Source organism: Galendromus occidentalis, unplaced genomic scaffold, assembly GCF_000255335.2.
Source record: "Galendromus occidentalis unplaced genomic scaffold, Mocc_1.1 scf7180000076319, whole genome shotgun sequence".
Taxonomy (NCBI): Eukaryota; Metazoa; Arthropoda; class Arachnida; order Mesostigmata; family Phytoseiidae; genus Galendromus; species Galendromus occidentalis.
This window is the reverse complement of record NW_003804308.1, coordinates 620,166-641,713: the sequence shown is the minus strand read 5'-3', so window position 1 is coordinate 641,713 and position 21,548 is coordinate 620,166. Positions and strand designations below refer to the sequence as shown.

General features: G+C 51.7%; 2 protein-coding genes across 2 annotated transcripts; both read left to right on the top strand.

Annotated features, from left to right (window-relative positions):
• Window positions 1–13,721: 13,721 nt before the first annotated feature.
• LOC100903058 (solute carrier family 13 member 5-like) lies at window positions 13,722–15,275 on the top strand. Its single transcript, XM_018641817.1, has one exon. It carries the CDS (start codon window positions 13,911–13,913, stop codon window positions 15,273–15,275), a length of 1,365 nt encoding a protein of 454 aa, XP_018497333.1. The 5' UTR covers window positions 13,722–13,910.
• Window positions 15,276–18,399: 3,124 nt separating this feature from the next.
• On the top strand, window positions 18,400–21,297 carry LOC100902914 (4-coumarate--CoA ligase-like 6). Its single transcript, XM_003738781.3, has 9 exons — window positions 18,400–18,582; window positions 18,710–18,917; window positions 19,034–19,140; window positions 19,253–19,476; window positions 19,571–19,745; window positions 19,869–20,058; window positions 20,163–20,374; window positions 20,503–20,782; window positions 20,890–21,297. The coding sequence occupies exons 1-9, from the start codon at window positions 18,475–18,477 to the stop codon at window positions 21,027–21,029; spliced, it is 1,644 nt and encodes a 547-aa protein (XP_003738829.1). The 5' UTR covers window positions 18,400–18,474; the 3' UTR covers window positions 21,030–21,297.
• The last annotated feature ends 251 nt before the right edge of the window (window positions 21,298–21,548 follow it).

The following is a 21,548-nucleotide window of genomic DNA, read 5'->3' as shown; positions in this document are numbered from 1 at the left end:
TTCGTCGGCGTCCACTTCTATGTATCTCGACAGAGGGATCGCTCGCCATCTCAAACTGGTCTTCTGTTCTCCAGACGTCGCCGTCTCTGTCGCGGGTGCTCGGACTGGCGTTACGTCCGATTGATAACAGTACGAATCCGAAAGATTTAATAGAGTCGAAGACTGAAAAACGGTAATGACCTGGACAGCAGCAGGTTGCTGAACCGATTTTAATGGAGAATATGACATCGCTGTCGATACGGAAGAGCTGGAGACCCACTGTCGAGCGACACGGCCGAACGTAGACCCAGGCGGCTCATGGTTCGGAACGCAGACCGTGCCCTCGATGTGCGGTGTCGGCGCAATCAGGGAGCACCGAGAGGAACTTCGAAAATGGTAAGCAAGCCATCGAATAAATAGCGGCGATAAACGGGCAGGGCATCTTTCGAAAGCTTCCCTTCTGACAGAGGAGCGAAACTTCGTTTCTCTCCGGCTGTTGCTGCTTCTTCTTCTCCCTTGGGCTTCTACTTTTTCTGCTCCGGGTGTTCTTTCGAGGCCACTCCCAGTTGCTTGTCCGTTCGTCTGTCCGTACGATTTCTTCTGTCTACCTGTTCTCTTGTTCCCTTGCTCGGGCGCTCGCCGCCTGGATCTCATCTTCTAGTGGCCCCCTGTTGGAGCGAGCCAACAGGCAAGAAGGCAAAAACCGAAGCGAGATGACGAGAGCGAATTTAAATGACTTGCTTACCGTCATTCAGATTAGAACGGCCAGGGTACAAGCCTCGTCAGCTCCTGCTCCTCGCGGATGTCTGACAGGAGGGAGCCCGCCGCGAGACTCTACGGAACAATTTCCTCGAAACATGAGTCCCTTCCAGTCGGCTCGTTGACTTCCTCTCAAAACGCGCTGGAGAGTAGCTGCAGTGCGAGCCGGAGCTAAACAGCTGAGCTCAAACACTCAGTGTCGAAGTCGTTCGTCATGGTGACGGTGACTTTCGGGGGGTTGCAAACCCGGTCTTCGTCAACTTCGGCAGAAGACCAGATGAGGTACCACCATAATCCACGACCGGTAGCTCAAGAAGCTGAAATCATCGAGTCTCCGGGTCGAGAGGAACCGAAGGAGCGCCGTCCGTCCAGCTACCTAAGTGCAGCTCGGGTCTGGATTCTCCGACTTTTTATGAGCGTCGCGTCAAAACTGTCGCGTCTCCGGCGTTAGCGTCGCATCCTTCCTCGGAAGCAACGACGACACGACCGGCAGGTGTGCTCTGAAGGAGCGTGTGATTTGGCCTCGCTGAGGCCTCAGACTCGACGGAGACCCTCCGTTCGGTAAACGCGATGCGTCGTTCTGTCAGACTTCTTCGACTGACATTGCTGACCATCGCACTCCGCCGCTTCGTCCCCGCCGCAACGATATTACCCGAGTTCTCATTTTCAGTCAGCGTTCCCGCTCGTTCCTCGTGATGATTGTCGGGAGTGAGGTTTCGACGGATTTCTGATCGTACCTTTGTCGGCGCAAATTTTTGTTTTCGATCGTGCGTCTGATGACATTAGTTCAATGGTGTTCGGTAGTGTATGACACGAGCACGACGTACGGTCGAAGTCGTGGTCTTAAGACCGGGAAACGTTCGGCTCCGTCGGCTACCTCCTCCGTGGAGGCGCGAAGAGCCGCAAAGGAGAGGAAAGAGCCGAGAAAATTTATGTCGTTTACCTAGTCAAGCCTCCGCTGGTTTCTGTTGAGTAAGAAGCGGCGGTGGTGGTGGTGGCAGCAGCAGCAGCAAAACAGCGACGGCCTCTTCGCGCGGACAGAATTCGATGTGTTCGCTTGCCGTCCGGTTGCCTCCGCCGGCCGCTCTCTTTTTGACGAGCAGGTGGCAATCAAGACAAGAATGTTGCCTCCATTACGCGATGTCCAGTCGGCTGCTGGCTCTCCGGCCGCTCGCTCGCTGTCAAACGGGCAGGCAAACAGTCAGTTAGGCCAAGCGAGCGAGCGGGCGGGCGGACGGTCGATCGGACAACCAAACGTCAGGGTCATCAATAACAGGCTTGCTCGCTGCCTGAATCATTTTGGTTGGTGCTAGAGCCTGTTCCATTGCTCGCTCGGACCGATATGCAGGTGCCTGGCTGCCTACCTACCTGACGCACTCGCTCGCTCGCTCGCTCGTTCAGTGACTGCTTGGTTGTCGGTCGGTCCGATAGCTCGCCGATGCACCCCATCGGGGCCTCTCGCTTTCACGCCGCGTAATAGTGGTTCTTGGACACCGAACAATCTAATCAATGATCCATGATCGCTGCCCTAGTAGCCAGCATAGTTTCTAGGAACGCTCTGGCCTCTCGACGACCGACCTATTCTCAAATGATCGACGTCGGTCGCCGTTCTCCCGATCGCCGAAAACTTCGTCATCATTGTCTTTAACGGATGTTTCACTGGTTCTCGTCCGAAGGTTGAGCCACTGAGGAGGACCTCTGGCTCGGATCTTCACATGGATACCGAGCCGAAAAAGGGAAAGCCAGTCCGGACGAGTCCTCCGAAACAGTTACGTAATCGAACGAAGACCGCTCCGATCAGACAGGTTAACTTCATGTCTGAGCTCAAGCGTGATTATCCATTCTGGCTACCGATAGGTGAATGGCTATTTCGCAGGAATGTTCACAATCGCTGCACCAGGTTTCGAATTCATTAGTACCGAAGAGCAGGACGCGAATCGGGGGATCGGGAGCCATTTATAATTATTGAACAGAGGAATTTTTAACGCTGCCGGTGTGATTCTCCGCATCGAGCCGCTGCAAATGCGGTGAAGCGCAACCGAGAGAGCCCATTGTGCGATACCGCTAGAGCTCCCTGTCTGCCGCAGACCTAACGGGTTTTTAGGTTTCGGTTCAGTTACTTCACGAAGTTCGGCCGTCACGGCAGACGCCAACCGTTGAATTGTCGGCGCCCAGGGAGAGATCTCCGATTCGAGAAAAACGTATTCATCCGCTCATCATGACAATTCATCTATTCACTCGCGAAGCCTTGCGGTCGGTTGGTCAGGCTTTGATTCGGCCAGCGTTGAGTGCTTCCGTTGTGGCGGGTAGGCCCGCCGCTACCGCCAGACCGTTCCGAACCGCGGTCTCTAGTTCCCACGGCTGGTCGAACCGTACATGGGTCGTGCAGCTGTTGGTCCAGACGCAAATAGCGACATAAATGGCGCGCCTCAACTTCTCCCGGCATCGCTCTAAACAGCCTCCTACCGCCTACATCGGAATCCGACAGGTTAATCGTGACCGGCGCCCGAACCCCGCTTGAGCGATTTCGAAACAGGTTCTGGCATTGGTACCCCGGAGTTGAATTCCGGTCTCTCCGGCTCGGGCCGATTTTCCGGTTCCCCCCCCTCCCCCTTGGCGGGGATATTCGACATTCAGGGAAGCCGAAACGGGGGAGATACTCGCGGGAAAAATTTCCATCCGAGCGCGAGAAGCAATCGTGAGCTCTCCGTGATCCGAAGTACGGTCGGACAGCTCCTAGCGTTCCCGTAAGCAACTCGTACGCCAGAAAAAGCGTCTGACGATCGTGATGTAGATCGCCTGAATTTTCGTTTGCAAAGCCAACACAAGAGGCCAAGATTCCTGTCGAAGGCGTATCTCAGCAGCCGCGGAGCTTCTGCCGCCGAGTTTGGATGACTCTGGTCGCTTCTCCCGGTCGCCGAAAAGCCGAGCAGCTATCCTGACGTAGAGGCAGCGAACGAGCCAGCGAGTCAGGCAGACAGCCAGGCGTTCCTTCGCTTGGTTGGCTGGCCGGCCGGCCGCTGGCTGGTTCGCTCGCTCGGCCGTCGATGACGACGACGTCGACGTTCACGTAGACCGTACCTCGGCCGCTCGCGCAGCCGCTGCTGCGGTTGGGTACTGGCGATGATCAATAGGAACCCCGTTGAGTAATCGTGGATCACGACGAGGCTTCCGAGCCACGATCAAGTAGTTCACACCTTGCTAACTCTGTCCACTGTACAGAGTTATTGACATTATGTCATACGGAGAGGAAAGCTTTTCCCCAGCTTGTTACCTTCTCACTTTCTCCGTCATCTGCCACTTTCGCCGCAAATACAATCACGGATCGTACGTCCATCGGTCACGAGCTGGAGGGGCAACGGATATTTTCAAGAATCGACACGCAGAAAATACTGACGTTTGATCTTGAAACGGTAACAGGGAGCTCCGCGACGCATGCAAACTGTCGTCTAGAATAAGGTATCGATAAGGTAGCCGAGTCAGCTATCGACATCAACGCGTATCATTGCCGCCGTAAGCCCGGTCCCGGCCGTTGACAACTCCAACAAAGAAAGCAGCCTCGTAAATTAGATCCCTATCTAGTTTATGGTACTTTTCTGTAGCTTCTATTCCGCTCTGCCGACGCTCGGCCGACAAGGGTTGAGTTGAGACTGCGCGTTCTCCTCTTCTCGCTCGTTGCCCGATCATGACGACGACGTCGACGACGACGACGAAGCATATCTTACTGCCACCTGCCATGCACTGATTTTTTTTGACGGAAACTCTCTGACGGCGCACCGACTCTCGGAACAAAGATACTCGGAGCCTCGACCGCCTGCCTCTTCTCCCTGCGCCTCTGCCATCGCATCCTTGAATGCAAGCCTTTATCGGATTCTGACGCACTCGTCGCGAGGATCTGACCGAGTGAGCGGAAAGAATTCGAGCCCGTCAAGTCGCACGGTCTCCCTCAGATCGCGAATCAGTTCTCACATCCTCGGATCGGAAAGCGAATCCAGTCCATAAAATATAATTGAGAGCGTTTGCCGTCGACCGTGGTCACCTCTCGACGTCGACGAGCCAGATTAAGATTAAATAAAGCTCTCCGTGGATGTCTGTAGAATACTGGAGCAGTTACGTCGCGAGAGAAAACAATGGAAAACTCCTCACGTGGTCAGACGGCCTTGGGCCTTAAGGAAAGTTTCTTGAAAACTGGCCGAAGTCGTTGTCATTACAAGTGGAATAGGAGGAAACCCCACAACAATGGGAGACTTGATAGCAGGCTACGTAAATCTTGTTACCGAGAAAGTTTTGTCAGGGATAAAAGCCCCGCAGACTCGTCTACTGTGTTCAAAATATAAAATGTGCTGTTCGTGCTTGATTACTGATATCTTTGAAGATTGAATGATTAGAACTTTCCTCTCGAGCTAGGTCAGAGAGTTTCTGACACGTGAAAGAGGAACACCTGTCGGGATGATTCTTGGGAATCCGTCAATCGGACTGATGGCCCGAGCGACACTCCATCCCAGAAAAACGGCTACAACAAACCGTAAGCGATTGACAATCGGGGGAACCACCCTCACCGACATGGAAGAGAAGACAGGTTGATCGGGAGAACGAATGGGGAAATCTTGGAAATCGAAGTAGATTCGAAAAAAACTCAGGTCAAAGTGAAATCTGTCTACTCGATCGATCCTCGGTGTCCGGAACTTCAAGAGAGAGTTTTGAGCTCCGAGAGAGGTTGTTATCAGAATCCGAAATTAAGCTTTTAGATCGAGAATTGAGTGTGTACCCAATCGGTGGATAAATCGCGCGGAGCCTACGTTATTGACACGAGTGTGGAGTATTTACCGGAACAAGGTGGTCAGAACTCTCAGAGTTTGGGACGGCTCACGATTTGCGAGAGTTTTATCACTGTTTACAGATGCTCGATGTAAATAACAAAATGTTCCGATTCCGTTGATCTGTAGACATCCACTGTTCACTCACGGCACGTCGCGTCGTCAGCAACGAAAGCAAGCTAAAGAGCAAGTGAGCGATCGCGAGCGAGCTCACAGAAGGCGCACTGGTCAGAGAATGCTTGTGGGGTACCCGTCGGTCCGCCGTCAGCTCCGAAGTCGCGCGGCAGACGCGAAGGAAGGGAAAGGATGATGAAGCCGAGGCAGCCAGCCGGGCAGGCAGACAGACAGTCGAGCAGCACCGAAACAGCCACCGAGACACCGACGACGGATGGACATACGCATGAAAAAGGGGCGAGAGTATGTCTGTTGAAGACCAAATGAATAAAGGGTTTCGGATACCGTGAGCGTTTACCGACAACTTCTGCTCTTCGAACCGGAGCCCAATTTTTCTGCAGTCTGAGAGCGATCGGTCGCGGCGCGAACAGATCGATCGCTCGAAGGAAAAATTCAAACACTCGTAATAGCAGTCAGACGTCTGCGTCTGATCTCTCCGCAGCATGTGACTGGGAGAACCTGCCCGGCATTTCGGTGCAGGATGATCCTCGGAATCGAGGGGGGAAAACCTTCCAACGGGGGGTCACGTTGGCGGTTTCCCGCGATTAGTAGACGATGAGAAAAACGGAATGAAAACTGGAACGATGCGCTGAATTCCACATCCCTATGGTTGAGATCGTACGATCGCAATTCCGACCCGCAGACTCTCGATGTGAGTCTTTCGATCCGCACCGCAGATGAAAGAACGGAAGGTGGATGCGCTTTGTCTTGAGGGAAGATAGGTCGGAGCCTTCGCATGCATCGACTCATGGTGGAGTGGCCGTCTAGATTTGGGGCTTGGGGATTTCTGCGGCGAAGTTCTCCCCCGCCCCCCCCCCCCGCGCTTTTCGGGAACGGACACGGACTTGTTGGGTCGTTCATTCTCCCGCATATATTGAGCGGAGAAGAGAAACCTTCGAGAACTGTTCATGAATGCTCGCGAGGTGATGCTCCCCAAACGGGTCGGGGATCCGTATACGATCCCGGGAACCTTTTCGCGTTAAAACATTGTTAGAGTCTGGGCTCGATGAAGGTTCGAGTGGACCGACGCGACGCTCTGGCTTAGCCTGAGATGTACCACCGAAAGGCAGCGACGAACGGAATTTCGACTACGACGAAAATCTCTTGTCGGAAGACTGTTCTTCTCGAATGATTCCATCTCCCAGGCATGAAGGAGTTAGTCTCTTTCGACTGTCTTCATCCATGGGAGTCTGCCACCGCTCCCATTAATGCTCTCATTCAGCAGCCGACGACGCGCTCGGCTTAAGTTACTTTTCATGGGGAGCGTCTATTCATTCCGTTCTGAAGAAGAAAACTACGTCTCCGTCGGCGACGACGACACCAACAACTTTCAGTTGCAGGCGCATCACAACCGCACCCAGTTTTCGCCCTCTGGCAACCAAGCAAAGAGGGGACAATGAGATCCCGCAAGTGGGCGCCCACTGGAATATTGGGTGCACGCAAGTCAACAGGGCAAATCGCTTCCGACTTCTTCACTTTCAACTCGCTCCGGACTGCGAGACCCAGCTTTCGACGGGAAGAGGGGGGAGAAGCGGAAAAAACGCCACGAGAGCCTCAAATGCCGCAGTTCGGAGACGTTTGCATCGCGCAAGCCGTAAACTGAAGCTTCGTTTCATCCCGAACTCAAGCGAAACTAGGTCGTCCGATGCGAAGAAATACACGGGATCAGCCTGGTGGAGTCGGCACTACGATGCCCTCACTGTGACGGGTCCTTTTTTTTCCCGATGGGGTTCCCAGATTCCGTTCGGTTTGGTCGCTCGAGCTTGTCGCTCGATGAGCGAGTGAGGGTCCAGCGAGATGCATGCAGGTGTCTCGAGGGCCTCTCTTGATTATGTTACGTACTAGTGGTTCTCGGACTTCGATATGACCCAATCAATGGATCATGAATCCCGTCTCTTCACTGTCGGATTCAAGCCAAGCGAATCGATTCGTTGGACTGAAATCCTTGCCAACAGAAGCGGCTGCGAAGCTCAGACTCGGCCGAGATCTCGACCTACGAGTAGGCAGCCGTTGTTTCGAAAGTGTCGCGGAGGTTCAGTCGTCATCCAGCGTTATGTGCTTTCTGTCGACTGATCAAGGTGACGTTCCAACATCCTCTTCGCTTCCTGGGACTTCACGGGGAAAACAAATTCTGTTCGCCATTGGAGCACCGAGCGTCCGAGTAGTAGAAAGTTAAATACAGTTTTTTTCTCGTCGAAGCCGCAGAGGAAGTCTGACCAATAGAACGATCAACGGTCAGTACGTGAATATGTCACTCAGTAAAGATCTTTTGTGATTCTTGCTGAGCTTCCTCCAGACAACGAAATGACTTCCCCGAAGTTCCACCTGATACGACAAAGCCTTCTTGCTCCCGGATCAAAGCCGTGTATGGGCTAAGAACCCGTGAATCGATCGTTCTACGTAGACTTGAGGAACGTTCGCGCAAAACATTGATCGTGCAATGAAGTTGGATCGCGGCACATCTTTTCTCGTAGGCTTCGGATGCAACCGAATAAGCTAAGAGACGAATTGTTGATCCCTCCCTCTCTTTTCCCCTCTTCAATTCCGCGTCAATCGATGTGACAATCTCAGAAAGTAACAATCGACGTGACAGTTCGTAAAGAGTGAGCGACGTCGACCTTCAGCTCCTAGAGACATTCATTGGACATTCGGACGCAGCTAAATATTTAAACAGAGCCAATCAATTTTTTTTTGTTCCTGCTGCTCGACGAATCGTATTGCTGCACGCATCCGACAAAGCCATCATCAGTAGTGTCACACCAATCAAAGGCCGCGTAGTGCAGAGCTCCGCGTGACAAGTGCACAAACTCACTCTCGGTCGCAGGCGACCGAATATGACAGGAGCAGGACAAAACAAATAAAATTTCCAATTTGGGCTCGACCTTGATCATCGACTTGAGGAACTCCGATTCTTTCTCGCCTTTTCCCTAAGCGGAACGCGGTGGAATACTGTCGTGCCCATCTCGAACTACAGCTCGGATTTCTGCTCGCTTTTGCAGTGATGCTTCACTAATGAGATGGGAGTGACTGATCCGTTACTTCGGACGTCAATGAGACTTCTGAATCAGGCATTCAAGATTGATTCAGCCCCAGCGAAACCGGTGCAAGTGCGTCGAAGTGGCAAGCCGATCCTAGTCGGATCATTCCAAATCGCTTCTTCGTCCTCCCATTCTCCTGAACACAACGACGGAACTCTATCTTGTCGAGAGCCTGAGTCGAATGGCACTTCCGATTTCAACGATTCGAGTGCCACGATCGCGCGGCGCAGTAGCGAGAATGAATGAATGAATGAATGAGCGAATTGAAACCCGAACGGTAACGGCGGACGTATAAAACGTACGGTGCTACCGACCAGAGGTCAAGTGTCAACAACACCACGATGTGATAAGCGAGCGCCTTCGCTTTGTACGAGGAAATATACAAATGCGCCACAGATAAACTCGTCAGGATTCGCAGAAGTTTCGCAAATCGTGCAGTCGTGATGCCAAAACGCGCAGCGCTGAAAGACGCGTTCCAAGATCTCTGTCTTCGCGATGACGTCAGTCAGACACTGTCCCCGTATTTCTCTCCAATTAAATCGACAAACATCTTTTGTCATCCACGAAGGAGGAAGTAATTCCAGAGACAAAATACTATAGGGTTTTGACGGAGGAACAGCCTAACTCTCGGAAACGGCCGAAACGGCGCTCGGAAGTCTGGTCAGAGTTCTGATGAGTAAACGATGCTACCCGAACAACAGGCAGATTATGTTTGAGAGTCCGTGATCCTCCCATTCCTAACACGGGAAGCGGTTAATGTTCTGTCACCGAAAACGAGTGGAAGAGAGGGAACTCGAGTCATAGATCATGAAATGGTGAAGCGTTTCGCAGATGGAGACCGAGTCGCTTGAGAGTCGTAATCAGTATGACGACGAGGAGTATAATTTTCTGAGAACACCAACGTCTGCTCGGGAGAAGATCTCACAGTCGAAGTGTCGTCTGAAGTTTAAGGAAACTTCTCCGACGACCGCGGCCAGCGCAGACGTCTACTCAGCCAGTGGCGACGCTTTACGTAAGCGTCGACCTTGCTTTGTGCTTTGGACGCGGGAGGAACAACAGCGAAGTTTACACGTGCGCACCTAATCCATTCTTTCGGGACAGAAGCGCGACGAGTGTTTTGACCAGTTGTCGCATGAAGTTCAGAAAATTGCCCAGCGGCCCTCAGCCCAGGAACAGCTCTAGATCGATCTGGACCGCGCAGCATTCGTCAGGGAGCCTCAAGTGAAGCTTTCGCAGGCCTGGAAGGAACACTGACTTACCGGAGTACCGTCGGAAGGCCGGAAGATTCAATTGGAATACAGTCTCGCGCGCCGACAATACGAACGCTGGTCGGTGAACTGAGCGAACTTCGCAAGTCGCGGACTCCACAATGCTTGTCGACAACACAGGTATTAGCGGCCGAAAAGAGCCGTAAAAGTCACGAGCGGCGATGACTTCTAGGTTCCTGAAATTGTGAGAGGGAAAGGCTAGTTTCGATAAGCCAGTCCTGGAACGGCGGCTGGGCCGGCTCTAGAGAAAATCCTCCGCTTTTCACGAAACGATGCAAACTCGAATGATACTTCCCGGTGGAATTTTCACAGCACAGCCTGCAAAGCTCTCTCTGGTGAATCTCTGGCGACGAACGAAAAATGACGGGATCTCACCATCTAGATGGCGAGGTTAAAAATATACCTTTTTATGTACATACGGCTCGGCGACGTCATTACCCTACGTCACAGACATGCGTAATGTTTAAATGCAGGCGATTCTAGTTTACGTACAATTGGGGCAAGTCAGCAGATTTCGTGTTATGGGAGTCAGGATGAGTTCGGCCCGATCCTTGTTTTCGGATGGAGAACTCATGACCCGTCTTGGGCGGAGATGTGATTTGACCGACTCGCGAGCTGAATCCTCTGTGAACATCGATCATGTGGCGATCCGAACTAGAGTGGATCGGATGGGTCTTGGAGAAATTTTTCCTCAACCTCCAAGCTACGGATGAAGACGAAACAGGAGGCCCGGCAACGCGGGAAGCGATCATTGATGATTTGAAGAAGTAAGCACTTGGAATCAGTGCGACTTCGGCATTCCGGATATTTAATATGTAGAATCCTTGAATCGCGTCGAAGCCTTCGGTCTCCTTCGATCTTCAGATGCAACTCCGTCAGCGCATCATTAGCGGTCGTTCCGCGTCATTTTCTCGAGAAGCTTTAGCTCGAGCGCCAGCGGGAGCTGAGTACATTCGGCATGGAATGAAGGTTTCGAAGAGGCTGAACTCCTTGTCTATGCGGACTGGAATCAGGTCTTTCATGAATAGGGGAGAGCCCTCCAATGTTGAGAATCGGCTTGGCAGACTAGTTGGAGATGTGACGCGTCGCATCGGAGACCATCGAAATGTCGCTCCCAATCCAGGGAGCAGCGCCCGAAGCATCAGAAATCAACCCCCTCAAATGAAATCCTGGCTCAGGCACCGAATCGCCCAAAACGCCTTACCTCCGGACACTGTAGCCCTTTGTTCTTTCGTTCTGGTTCCCACCGACCACACACCTTATCGACCTTAGAACGTGTGTTCTATGTACCGGACTTGTTCGGCGACCAGGTCCACGGTGAATCGACCGATATACAGCGACATCTCGTTATAACGATCACCACCGCATCGACGAGTTTCCAGTATACTGAACACTTTCCCCCTTCACTTGGCGGGCTTGCCATTGAGTCAAAGTTGGAAAACATTCCTCACAGCGAACTTGCAACGACCATATTCTCTAGGTTCCGCGAGGCTCCGTATTACGAGATTTCGCTGTACCTATTGGATAAAATTGTGTACCTTACAGCGAAGAGGTCATAGGTTCGTTGTGGAGAGGTCATACTGTAGATGAAAACACGAATTGCTTGGAAGAAGCTCGACGCCATGACTCCTTTGATCAATCAGACGAAACGATATCATCACTCATTCCGCACCGCAGAGAGTGAAAAAGAGGAAAACATCACGCAGTATCATGTAAGTATGACCCCTTTGATTCTGTCGCCTAATCGAGCGGTCTATTCGTCCAATCAGGAGCATCATTTCCCTAATCCTGATCTCGATCCCCAAGCAGCCAATCAATAAACCTAATATTCTCTCCCGACGGTCAAGGAAGACTTACGAGAATGATGGGGAAGTAGCGCTCCCTCCTTATCCTTCTCCCCCAAAAACACGACTCGAGACCTTAATCGGGCGATGTCTGCTATAACGGGACTCAATGGGAAAATTCTATCGATTCCTGGAAGCGGGAGCTCAACTGAGAATGCCAAAAGCAGAGGAGGACCGACGCGACGGGAATCATACTGTATGACTCGGTCGCTGATGATGACAAATTCACCTGCTCCGATGGAATCTCTAAGCCGGGAAAAACTAGTTCTCGCGATGCATCATGCCTCTGGGAGCGTTATGGGCTTTGCGAGCTCTCGCGCTTATTCAGCTAATCTGTACCCAAGGATTATTCGGGGAAACACAGACTACTTTTCTCGTAGCTCGAGGGCAGTCTCGTGTCAAAACGAGTCCTCGGATTGTTTTCATCTCCACTTCGAGAGCGACTCATTCTAGACTTCATGCCCTTCTTGTCCCATCCTGCTACTATAGAGTTATCGTATGAATTATCGATTTGAGAGACAACGTCGGCTGCATTTCATGAGTGACTAGTGCTCACAATTGCTTTGATCTCATATCACTACCGCCATCCGTCGAGCGCGAGTTTTCACAAAGGTGTCTACCAAGGAGGCGGCACCCTCTGATTCTTCCCTCCCTGCTAGCTGGTCCTACTCCCCCTGAAGGGGTTGGACGCGCATTTTATAGCGTCCTCTGATATCTGGGTACCTCCCAGGGGTTCGAAGATGCAAGGGTACGCTCTAATCAGCATCGTGTCCGCCGTCTTCATTGACATGGTATAGACCCAGTAAGCTTGATGAGGGTCCCGGAGGACGAGCTTCGTCTTAAGAGATGTCTGGTTCACAGTTTCCTAATGCTGAGCTTTTGATTCAGTGTTCTGGTATCCTCTGTCTTCCGCTTCGCAAGGAATCCACCAGCCTCCGGCTAGGAGACGGGTCTTCTCCGCAGTTCCGAAAAGGTGGCCGACTCGGACAACCTCAGCGATAATTCTTCTGCTCCTTAGCATTCCTTCCGCCCTTGCCTTCCAGGTCTCACTCTTGCGGAGTTCGGTGATCCTATCGACCCCGGTTCCCCACACAGAAGCTTCGGAGGGGCTCCGCGAGAACTCCCGCGGCGAGGATTCTCTCATTCGGTGTGAATGTGAAATGACCCTTCCGCCGGGCCTGTTGGATTGGTTCAACGCACACATTCCGCATTGTCCGGGGACCTCCTTGAGGTTTCAGCCCAATTCGGGGATACTGTCCCGCCCCTTCCCGTACGTGCACAACCGTATCTGGCGCCTCTAAGAGGTGCATCCCCCGTAGCACTTCTCATGCGCTCGTTCGAGGCCGGTTTGTTCGATCAGCCGCAGCGGCGCTTACCGGGAGGCGCGATGTCCGCTGACGGGGGTATAGATTCCTCTTGGTCCGTCGAGTTCGGTACGTAGGATTAGGGGTCGGAGCTAGAAGTCTAGCTTATCCAGAGTTAGACCTCTCGAATGTTCGAATGCATCTGAATAACGAGGATATCCATCCGAGACCTCGATGTCATGCAGCACTGGATCTTGTCTCCTTTCCTCATATACAATGCGGAATCTCAGAGCGAGGTGACGTTGGAGTCCTGTGAACAGGAAGGGCCCAGAAGGAATCCTCTAATGATCGAGCTTGTGAGGCTTTTCTCGCGCGGTAGCTCGAATTTCGAATCAGGACCTTGATCTACCTTTTACGGTTTTCTCTCAAGAACCCTCATAAAGGCTACCAGATTGCCACCAAAGACATATCAAAGACGGCACTCCTATCAGACCGCTGGAGAATGTCGCTCCTTCGACGAATTTGCTTTGGTCTGCTACCTCTCCTTCTGTTGCCAGTTCTGTTATTCGGCTTCGAAGATCGGAAGATCAGGTGTGCATACGTTCTAGCTCTAACAGCCCTGTTCTGGATTTTCGAGCCTATTCCCCTTGGAGGATGTTCCCTACTCCCGGTCGTTCTCCTTCCGACCCTGACCGTGCTTTCGGCGGATAAAACAGCGTCATGTTACATGCAAGAAGCCAACATGATGTTTGTAGCCACACTCATCATCGCAATCTCGATCGTCGAGTGCAATCTGCATCGCAGGCTCGCGCTCTCGGGTCTCATGGTTTTCGGAACGAAACCCGAATCGCTGTGCATGGGGGTGATGGCTGTCGCCTGTTTCCTCTCGATTTGGGTGAACAACGTAGCGATAACGGCCATGATGGTTCCGGTGGTGGATCGTATCTGCGACGAGCTGTTCGGTGATATTCTCCGGGAGGATTCCTGCACGGAGATTCGAAAAATGCCCGAGGCCGAGTCGGAATCCCTGATCGGGAACAAGTCTCTGAACGAGACGACTTCGATGCAAACGAAACGTGTGAGACTCTGCCTGTTCCTAAGCGTGATGTTCGGAGCAAACATCGGAGCCACTACCACGATAACGAGCGCAGCTTCGAATCTCGTTTTTACCTCGATCTTGGACTTCCTCTACCCCGGAGCGCGGACGCCGGTCGACTACGTCTCCTGGATGATGTACGCCCTGCCGATCACCGTCATCAGTTTGTCGCTCAGCTACCTCGCTGTCTGGGCAGTATTTTTCTGCGCGCGTCCCAAACTCCCCACGAGAGCGGGCAACGTTATCGAGCTCCAGTACAGAGCTCTCGGGAAAATGTCCTTTGCCGAGAGTGCGGTCTTGTCATTATTCGTCGTGCTCGTGATCTTCTGGCTGCTACGGGATCCGACCTTCATGCGAGGCTGGGCAACTTTCTTCGAATACCGTCCCAAAGACTCGACGGTAGCCGTGGCCGTCGTGCTCCTCCTCCTTGTGCTCCCACGGGTTCCCACGGAGCTTGGAGGACCCCCGATCTTGGGCTGGGATGCGATCCAAGCTCGACTCTCGTGGACGGTTATCCTACTGATAGGCTGCAACTTCGCGTTGGCTGAGGCTGCCGCTCAGAGCGGTCTTTCGGATTGGATAAGCTCACATCTGATGGTGTTGTCATCGCTGAATCCGAAAATCGTCGCCTTTATCTTCTCCGTGTTTGCATCGTTCCTCTCCGAGGTACTGGCCAACGCGGGAGTCGTATCGGTGCTCGTACCGATCTTCGCGAAATTCGCCGAAAGCTCCGGCGTGAATCCCCTTCTGTACATGATCACTCCAACTATCGCCAGCAATTTCTGCTTCTTGCTCCCGGTCGGAACGCCCGCGAATACCATTATCTACGAACACACTCGCCTAGAAATCAAGGACCTCTTTGTGCCCGGGATATTGGTGAAACTGTGCACCATCATCGGTTTCGGCTTCGCAATTTTCTTCTGCTCAGACCCCATATTCGAAACAGGAGCCTTTCCCGCATGGGCTGAGCGTCTCAATAAAACAGCTGCGATCTAATCAAATAGAAGGCTCTTTATTCATATAGGGTCCATCAAATTGATTTATCGTGTGTCATCTACCCATAAGATCAAGATGGAAGGTTAGATCATTGATGGCTAGATGATTCAGAGCTAAATTCTCTGTCCGGACTCGGATTTGATTCCGGTCCTAAGCCTTGGATCTAGCGCTATTACACTTCCACATGTAGAGACGTATATGAATATATGTATACCCATAGCGCCGCTCTCGAGAGGCTTCTTGTTCGGTCAAGATTTTTCGGAGAGATAAACTCCTGTAGTGATGGCTATGATTGAGAGATAATCAAACCTATTCCGGAAAGGGAGGGCACTCGCACTCTCAATGTCTCACCATGACTCCACGCTAGAAGAGACACGGGACTTCTCACCCCTCATCCTTCGTGAGTAATTGTGAGATCTCCACTCAGGCATGGGTCATAAATCTAAGCGGCTGGCGGCGCACGGACGCCGATTTCAAATCAAGGGCGAATAACATCGTTTCGATGGCTAGGGTTATGAATCCGAGGAAAGAGCCCCCGATGAGAATGAGAAAGAACGGAAGTAGCTGTTTCACTGAGAAACTCTCACTCTCGCTTATCGGTGTCTTCCTCATAGCATACGTGAAGCACTTCGGGGGAGTCGGAACACGCTCTCTCTCGCGGATCCAGGGAACTGCCATCTCAAAAGTCCACTTAACTTTCAATTCAATGGCTCGTCTAGTGTCCGCATCGATGTACGGAGAGTAATACCAAACGAGCGGAGCTTCCACATAATCCTCTTCATTCATGTGGAAAAATCCATTGAATTTGTCACAGAAAGGCGGAAAGTAAGCAAGCATCGTTTCCGGTTCTTGGAGGAAAACAGCTTTCGTCTTCATAATTTTCTGGACCACCTCGTTCGTTTGGATTTCTTGGAAACTCACCATCGTTTTGTCTCTGATGATCTTCTTCACTATGCGTTCGACGAGCTCCCCGCGATTCTCAGCGAGTCGTGTCAACGCCGGCGTGCCTTCAGTCACGTATATCTCGAGTCTATCGCTGGAAGCTATTTCTTCGAATGTATCGATGATTTTAACCGGAGTCTTGACGGCGGTCGTAGAGCGGAGAATACCGGAGAAAGACTGCAGAAGGATGAAGGCGAAGGAGCTCCAACAAATAAGAGCGAGTCGCGCCGAGGCTCTGATGAAACGGCGCTGATCCACTGGTTCTTGGAGGAAAGATGAGATCATGAGGAAAAAAGCGGCTGATGGGGAGAGTTCTCTCGAGTTCCCACCCTGAGTGATGTAGAACATGAGTACGAAGATGAGACCAGACAGACCGGTTCCGATCCACACGGGAGCATCGAAAGGGGAACTTGCGAAATTGGTCGTGTATAAAGACCCGTAGCCGCTGAGGAAGCACAAGCTCGAGAAGGCATGGGGAGTGGATGCTCCGAGCTCAGAATCTATGATGCTGCTCTGGAAGTAGGGGCCCATAGCGATGTCGAATTCTCCTGGACAGCGAGAGAAAAAAGCTTTCTGAGATCGGAAATGTAGTACGGTCCGAGGCATCGTCCCATCAAAGTCTTGCTTCGGTGTCTCCTTGCTCCGGAGAAGGAGCTGAAATAGATGAACAGATGCAGAGTATGCAATCGAAATTTACCTTCGTGGGCACCTCTCAGAACCCCGACGTAAGTTCCATTGGTTAGTCTGGCACCCCACTGGTCGCCTGTCTTCTCTCTGAGATCGAGACTGATGTTGAGACTCTTGGTGATGTTGATGAAAGGATTGAATGTCAATCCTTGGTAGGCTTTGTTTCCTCGACCATCGATCTGACTCCAGGTGTAGGGCGAATGCAGGGAGAAGCCAACCTTTATGCTGGGGAGCACCATGGCCGGACCTCGGGCCCCGGATTACGCACTGGTAGCACAATGTCTCGTCAACCCCAGTCAGAGATCGGTTATGGGAACAGGAGTAGAAAAAATGATGCTTCTCTCGATGAAACGCTCTATAATCATGCGGAGTTCGATCCAATCCGAGGGATAATTGGAACGGTGACAGATGCGATCGCAAATCCTTTCGATTCCGAGGTTTCCTATCAATTAGGGGGCTCGTTTCGCTTGTGGAGCATCGATCACTCTCATCAAGGGACGTTGTGTTTGCCCAGCTCGTGGTGACGGCCTTGGGTTTTTACCCCTCACCAATAGCCGACTGTAGGTCATTCTTCAGTAGGCTGCATTTCCTCTCTCGCTCACCATTATGCGAGATGCTACTACGGCTCGTGTTAAATCTCCGAATTACTGCCGGTTCGCTCTTACGTCCTCGAAAATTCGAGTTCTGATAGAGAAGAAAGTAGGTATTTATCGTCTCATCTCCGATAAGCGACGACAGTACTGCATTACAACTCTGAGGCCGAATCTTCCGGGCTTCTTGACTCATCGACGGATGCAGCGACCTCCCTAATAGGTTGCCTCATTAGCTCGTCGGATGATATGATTTGTTTGCGGGGCGATGCGGATCAAAATCGAATCGCACCACTAAGGCACTATAAGAACTCTGTCTGTTTCGATTGTGTGTACATATTCTCCGACTTGATTCTCCGAAAGAGATCTTGCCCAATGAACATTTTGCAATCCCTTTTCTCTTGTCCCAATCAAGTCTACGAAATAAGCGAATAGACACCTTGGCGTAATCCCTTGGCGTAATCCCTTGGCGAAGAGCGGTATCTAACTCACAGCTCCTGGGCAACCCGCGTCGACTTGGCTCAGCTCAGGAACTCTCTCGGAAACTCGCGGCACTCGACAGCGTTTCCTCGCTAATCTTTGAGATTCCCATGTAGCCTTCGTATTGATGGCAATCGTCCTCGATTCTCTAGGAAGACCTGCGACTCATCCGAAGGTATCGCTCATCGTCATCCGAAACCCATGAATCGAACCATTCCGCCGTGATTTGCCACGCTCACTCAGCCCAGTGGATCGCGCATCTCCGTCTTCGGTTGCTCTTGCACATCGGTTGCGTGCCGCTCAGAAGAAAACAAACAGTCCATTATAGAGAGAGAGTCTCAAGTCATTAGCTACAAGTCATCGCTGCATTTTGCTCGTCAGGCTGTAAAACTCGGCTCTATCGCTGGGGCAGCCAGCCAACGAGCTCAGTCTCTCACGGATCTATCTCTGCCTGCGACGACTTCTGGGGCGAGACTGAGCGATTTCTACAGCGGAGGAAGATGACGGTCTACACGTCTCCATTCGGAGATTTCGATGAAGAGTTGACGTCCAACAACCACGGCCTTCTCCTCAGGAGCGCTTGGGCTAAGAATGGAAGGACGACGTTCGTGAGTACACCTCCTCGTGGGAACAGGTGGATGATAGGGATTTTTCATGATCTCGTGATGCTGTCAAGACGGATAGGTCCTCGATTTGGAAATTGAGTTCCCCAGATCGAATTCCTCAATTCTTCAGACTGACGCCGTGTCCGGACTCAGCTACACGGGATCAGATCTCGCAAAACTTTCCAAGATCTTGGTGAATTCTCTTCACGCGGTCGGTTTGAGGGCCGGCGATATTGTCTCGATTTGCTGCCTGAACACCGTGCGCACGCCATTATTGCTCTCAGCGATTTGGTCACTCAATGCTGTGGGGAGCGGCCTGGATTTCGGTTTCTCCGCAGGTTGGTTTTTGAGTTTCCCATCGGAATCCGAGAGCTATCTGATTACGTGGAAGGTCATTCCGATGGAGCTGGATGACGCGTCACGAAATAACAAGAGCCTTGATATCCCGACTCAGACGAATACCAGGACCTGACGTCCGTGTACGAGCCAAGGGCTTTCGTCTGTGTTAAGCAGAACCTCTCCGTGGCTCTCCAAGTTCGGGAAGCCTCGAGTTCCATCAAGGTACATATACAGTAGAATAGGAGCCGGATGGGTGAGTTAAGCTTCACGTTGAATCACCGTCACGGAAAGCAGCGCGACGCGACAGTATCATCTTTTTCCTTTGATTCTTCAGTGGATAATCGTACTCGACGACGACAGCGAGAATCGTACATCATCCACCGAGTCCCTGGTCTTCTCCTTCGGATATCTCTGCGTCTTAGACGCTAAAGATGCTCCTGAAATCGAAGTGCAGCCGGACATCTTGGCGTACATGCCTAGAACAAGCGGAACTACAGGACGCTCTAAAGCAGCAATGCACACGCACCGTACTCTCAACGCAGGCGTCCTCATGCAGTCGTATGTTCGAATCGAGCTCCCTCGAAAGTCTTTGGTCTCTATTTTGAATCCATGAACTTCTCTTGATCTCAAGTACCACCTCGCCTCCAAAAAGCGCTCCGGATGTCATGCCCTTCGACAGCGATATCGTCGTACTATCAACTTCAGCATTGCACCATGTCTATTGCCTTTTCGATGTTTTCGCGAGCTGTTCGTATCGTGGCTTCCATTTCGTTCATTCTCAGAGCAATGACGCCGAGATTATAATGCACACGATAGAGCGATACAAGGTACAATCATTCATTCATTCATGCGCGCCTGCCGCGGAGAATTCGATTGGAGAGTGTCAAGCAGTCATCGTGAATTCATTGTCACATGAGCAAAGTTCTCTTGCTTATCGGAATCCTCCACAGGTGTCGGCATTCTTCACAACGCCCTACATCGTCCTTTCAATGCTGAACTTGTTCAAGACTGGCAGCGAAATCTGTGGGAAGGTTTCCTTGCGTTCGCTAAAAGTATTGGTGACGGCTTCGAATGTCTTTCCCGAAGATTCTCTCGCTTATCTCCGTCAGTGTCTTCCGGACCTTGAATGCTTCGGAAATCGTGAGCGCCCCCTCCTTCAGTTGTCATTCCAGCCTTATCATCCAAAGCGTATTCCTCTGATAGCGAATCCCCCCATGCCTGAGGTCGACTTATTTTTCGCCAAGTGTACGGTCAGACCGAGATTACCGCAGCGTTTAGTCATCCGTTCAGAGGATTTCACAAATGTTCAGCGATTGGACAAGTTCTCTCTCGCGGAAAATTCCGGATTGTTGATCCGAACACTCTGGAGGATCTGCCTGTAGGATCGAGGGGAGAACTCCTTGTGAAGCTACCGGATCAGATGATCGGATATTACAAAGATCCCGACGCATTCGAGGTAGGTACCAAGAAGCAAATGATCCCGCGAGTTGAGAATGGAAACATCTGTCACCGCCCGTGGACGTCACGTCGGAAGAGGAGTCGCATCTCTGAAAAATGCAAACGATGCGGGTGCATGCATTCCAGAAATCTATGGTGCAGGACAAGTGGTATCGGACTGGAGATATCTGCATCGTCGACGATGAGGGATTCGTGTTTCTCGTCGATCGGCTCAAGGAATTCATTAAGACAAAATTCACCACCATATCGCCAGGGGAGGTTGAAGCTAAAATTCTTCAACACCCACTCGTGAAAGACGTCGCGGTCTTGGGCCTCCCGCACCCTATCCTCCAGAATGCTCTGCATGCCATTATCGTACCGAATTCCTCCGGACTCGATGCTGATGCTATTCATCAATTCTTGGCGGGTCGGTGATCTTTGCGCTGGTTTTAAGGCGTTGATCAGCAGTCTCAGTCATGATGGGAGCTACCCATAATTCCAGAGATCTCATTCACGTGATGTGATACTTTGCAGAGAAGGCGCCCGACATCTACAAACTGGAGGGAGGAATAACGTTCTGCGAGGCCATCCCGCGTTCCGATATCGGAAAACTTGTTCGCCGGAATCTGCTCCGTTGGGTTCTTGACAGAGTGACCGATTCGACTCCGTCTTGAATTGAAGCCGAGGCATCGCCGCGGGCAAATCCAGATCCTCATCCAAGGGCGTTCGATTAGAATGAGATTTTGCCCATTACTCTCCTTCTCGAGGTCGATCACGATTCATATCGTGCGGCATCGCATCGGTCCTGTGCAGAGCCGTATCCAAGAAAAATTTATTCCGTTATGCTCGACTACAGGGTGCCTCATCATTTTGGACCCCCGGCCCCCCGAAAACTCAGTCTGCGCCCCTCCGAAAAAAAAACCCTGCAAACGCTTCTGGTCCTGTGTCAGACATGAAAAATGCAATGATCATGGTCCATCCGTCCCCGGAACTCTTCTAAACTCTCGAGAATCGATTCAAAATGAAGGATTTATGAAAAATCTCTCTATCCTTTTTTTGCGCCTGCGAGGACTCAGGACATGTTCAAGCATTCCGAGCCTATCGCTGCGGAGCTCCGACACCTCTGAGAGAGCGAGGAGCCTGATGCTCTACACTATATATACCTACATATTTGTAGAAAGATCTACAGATAT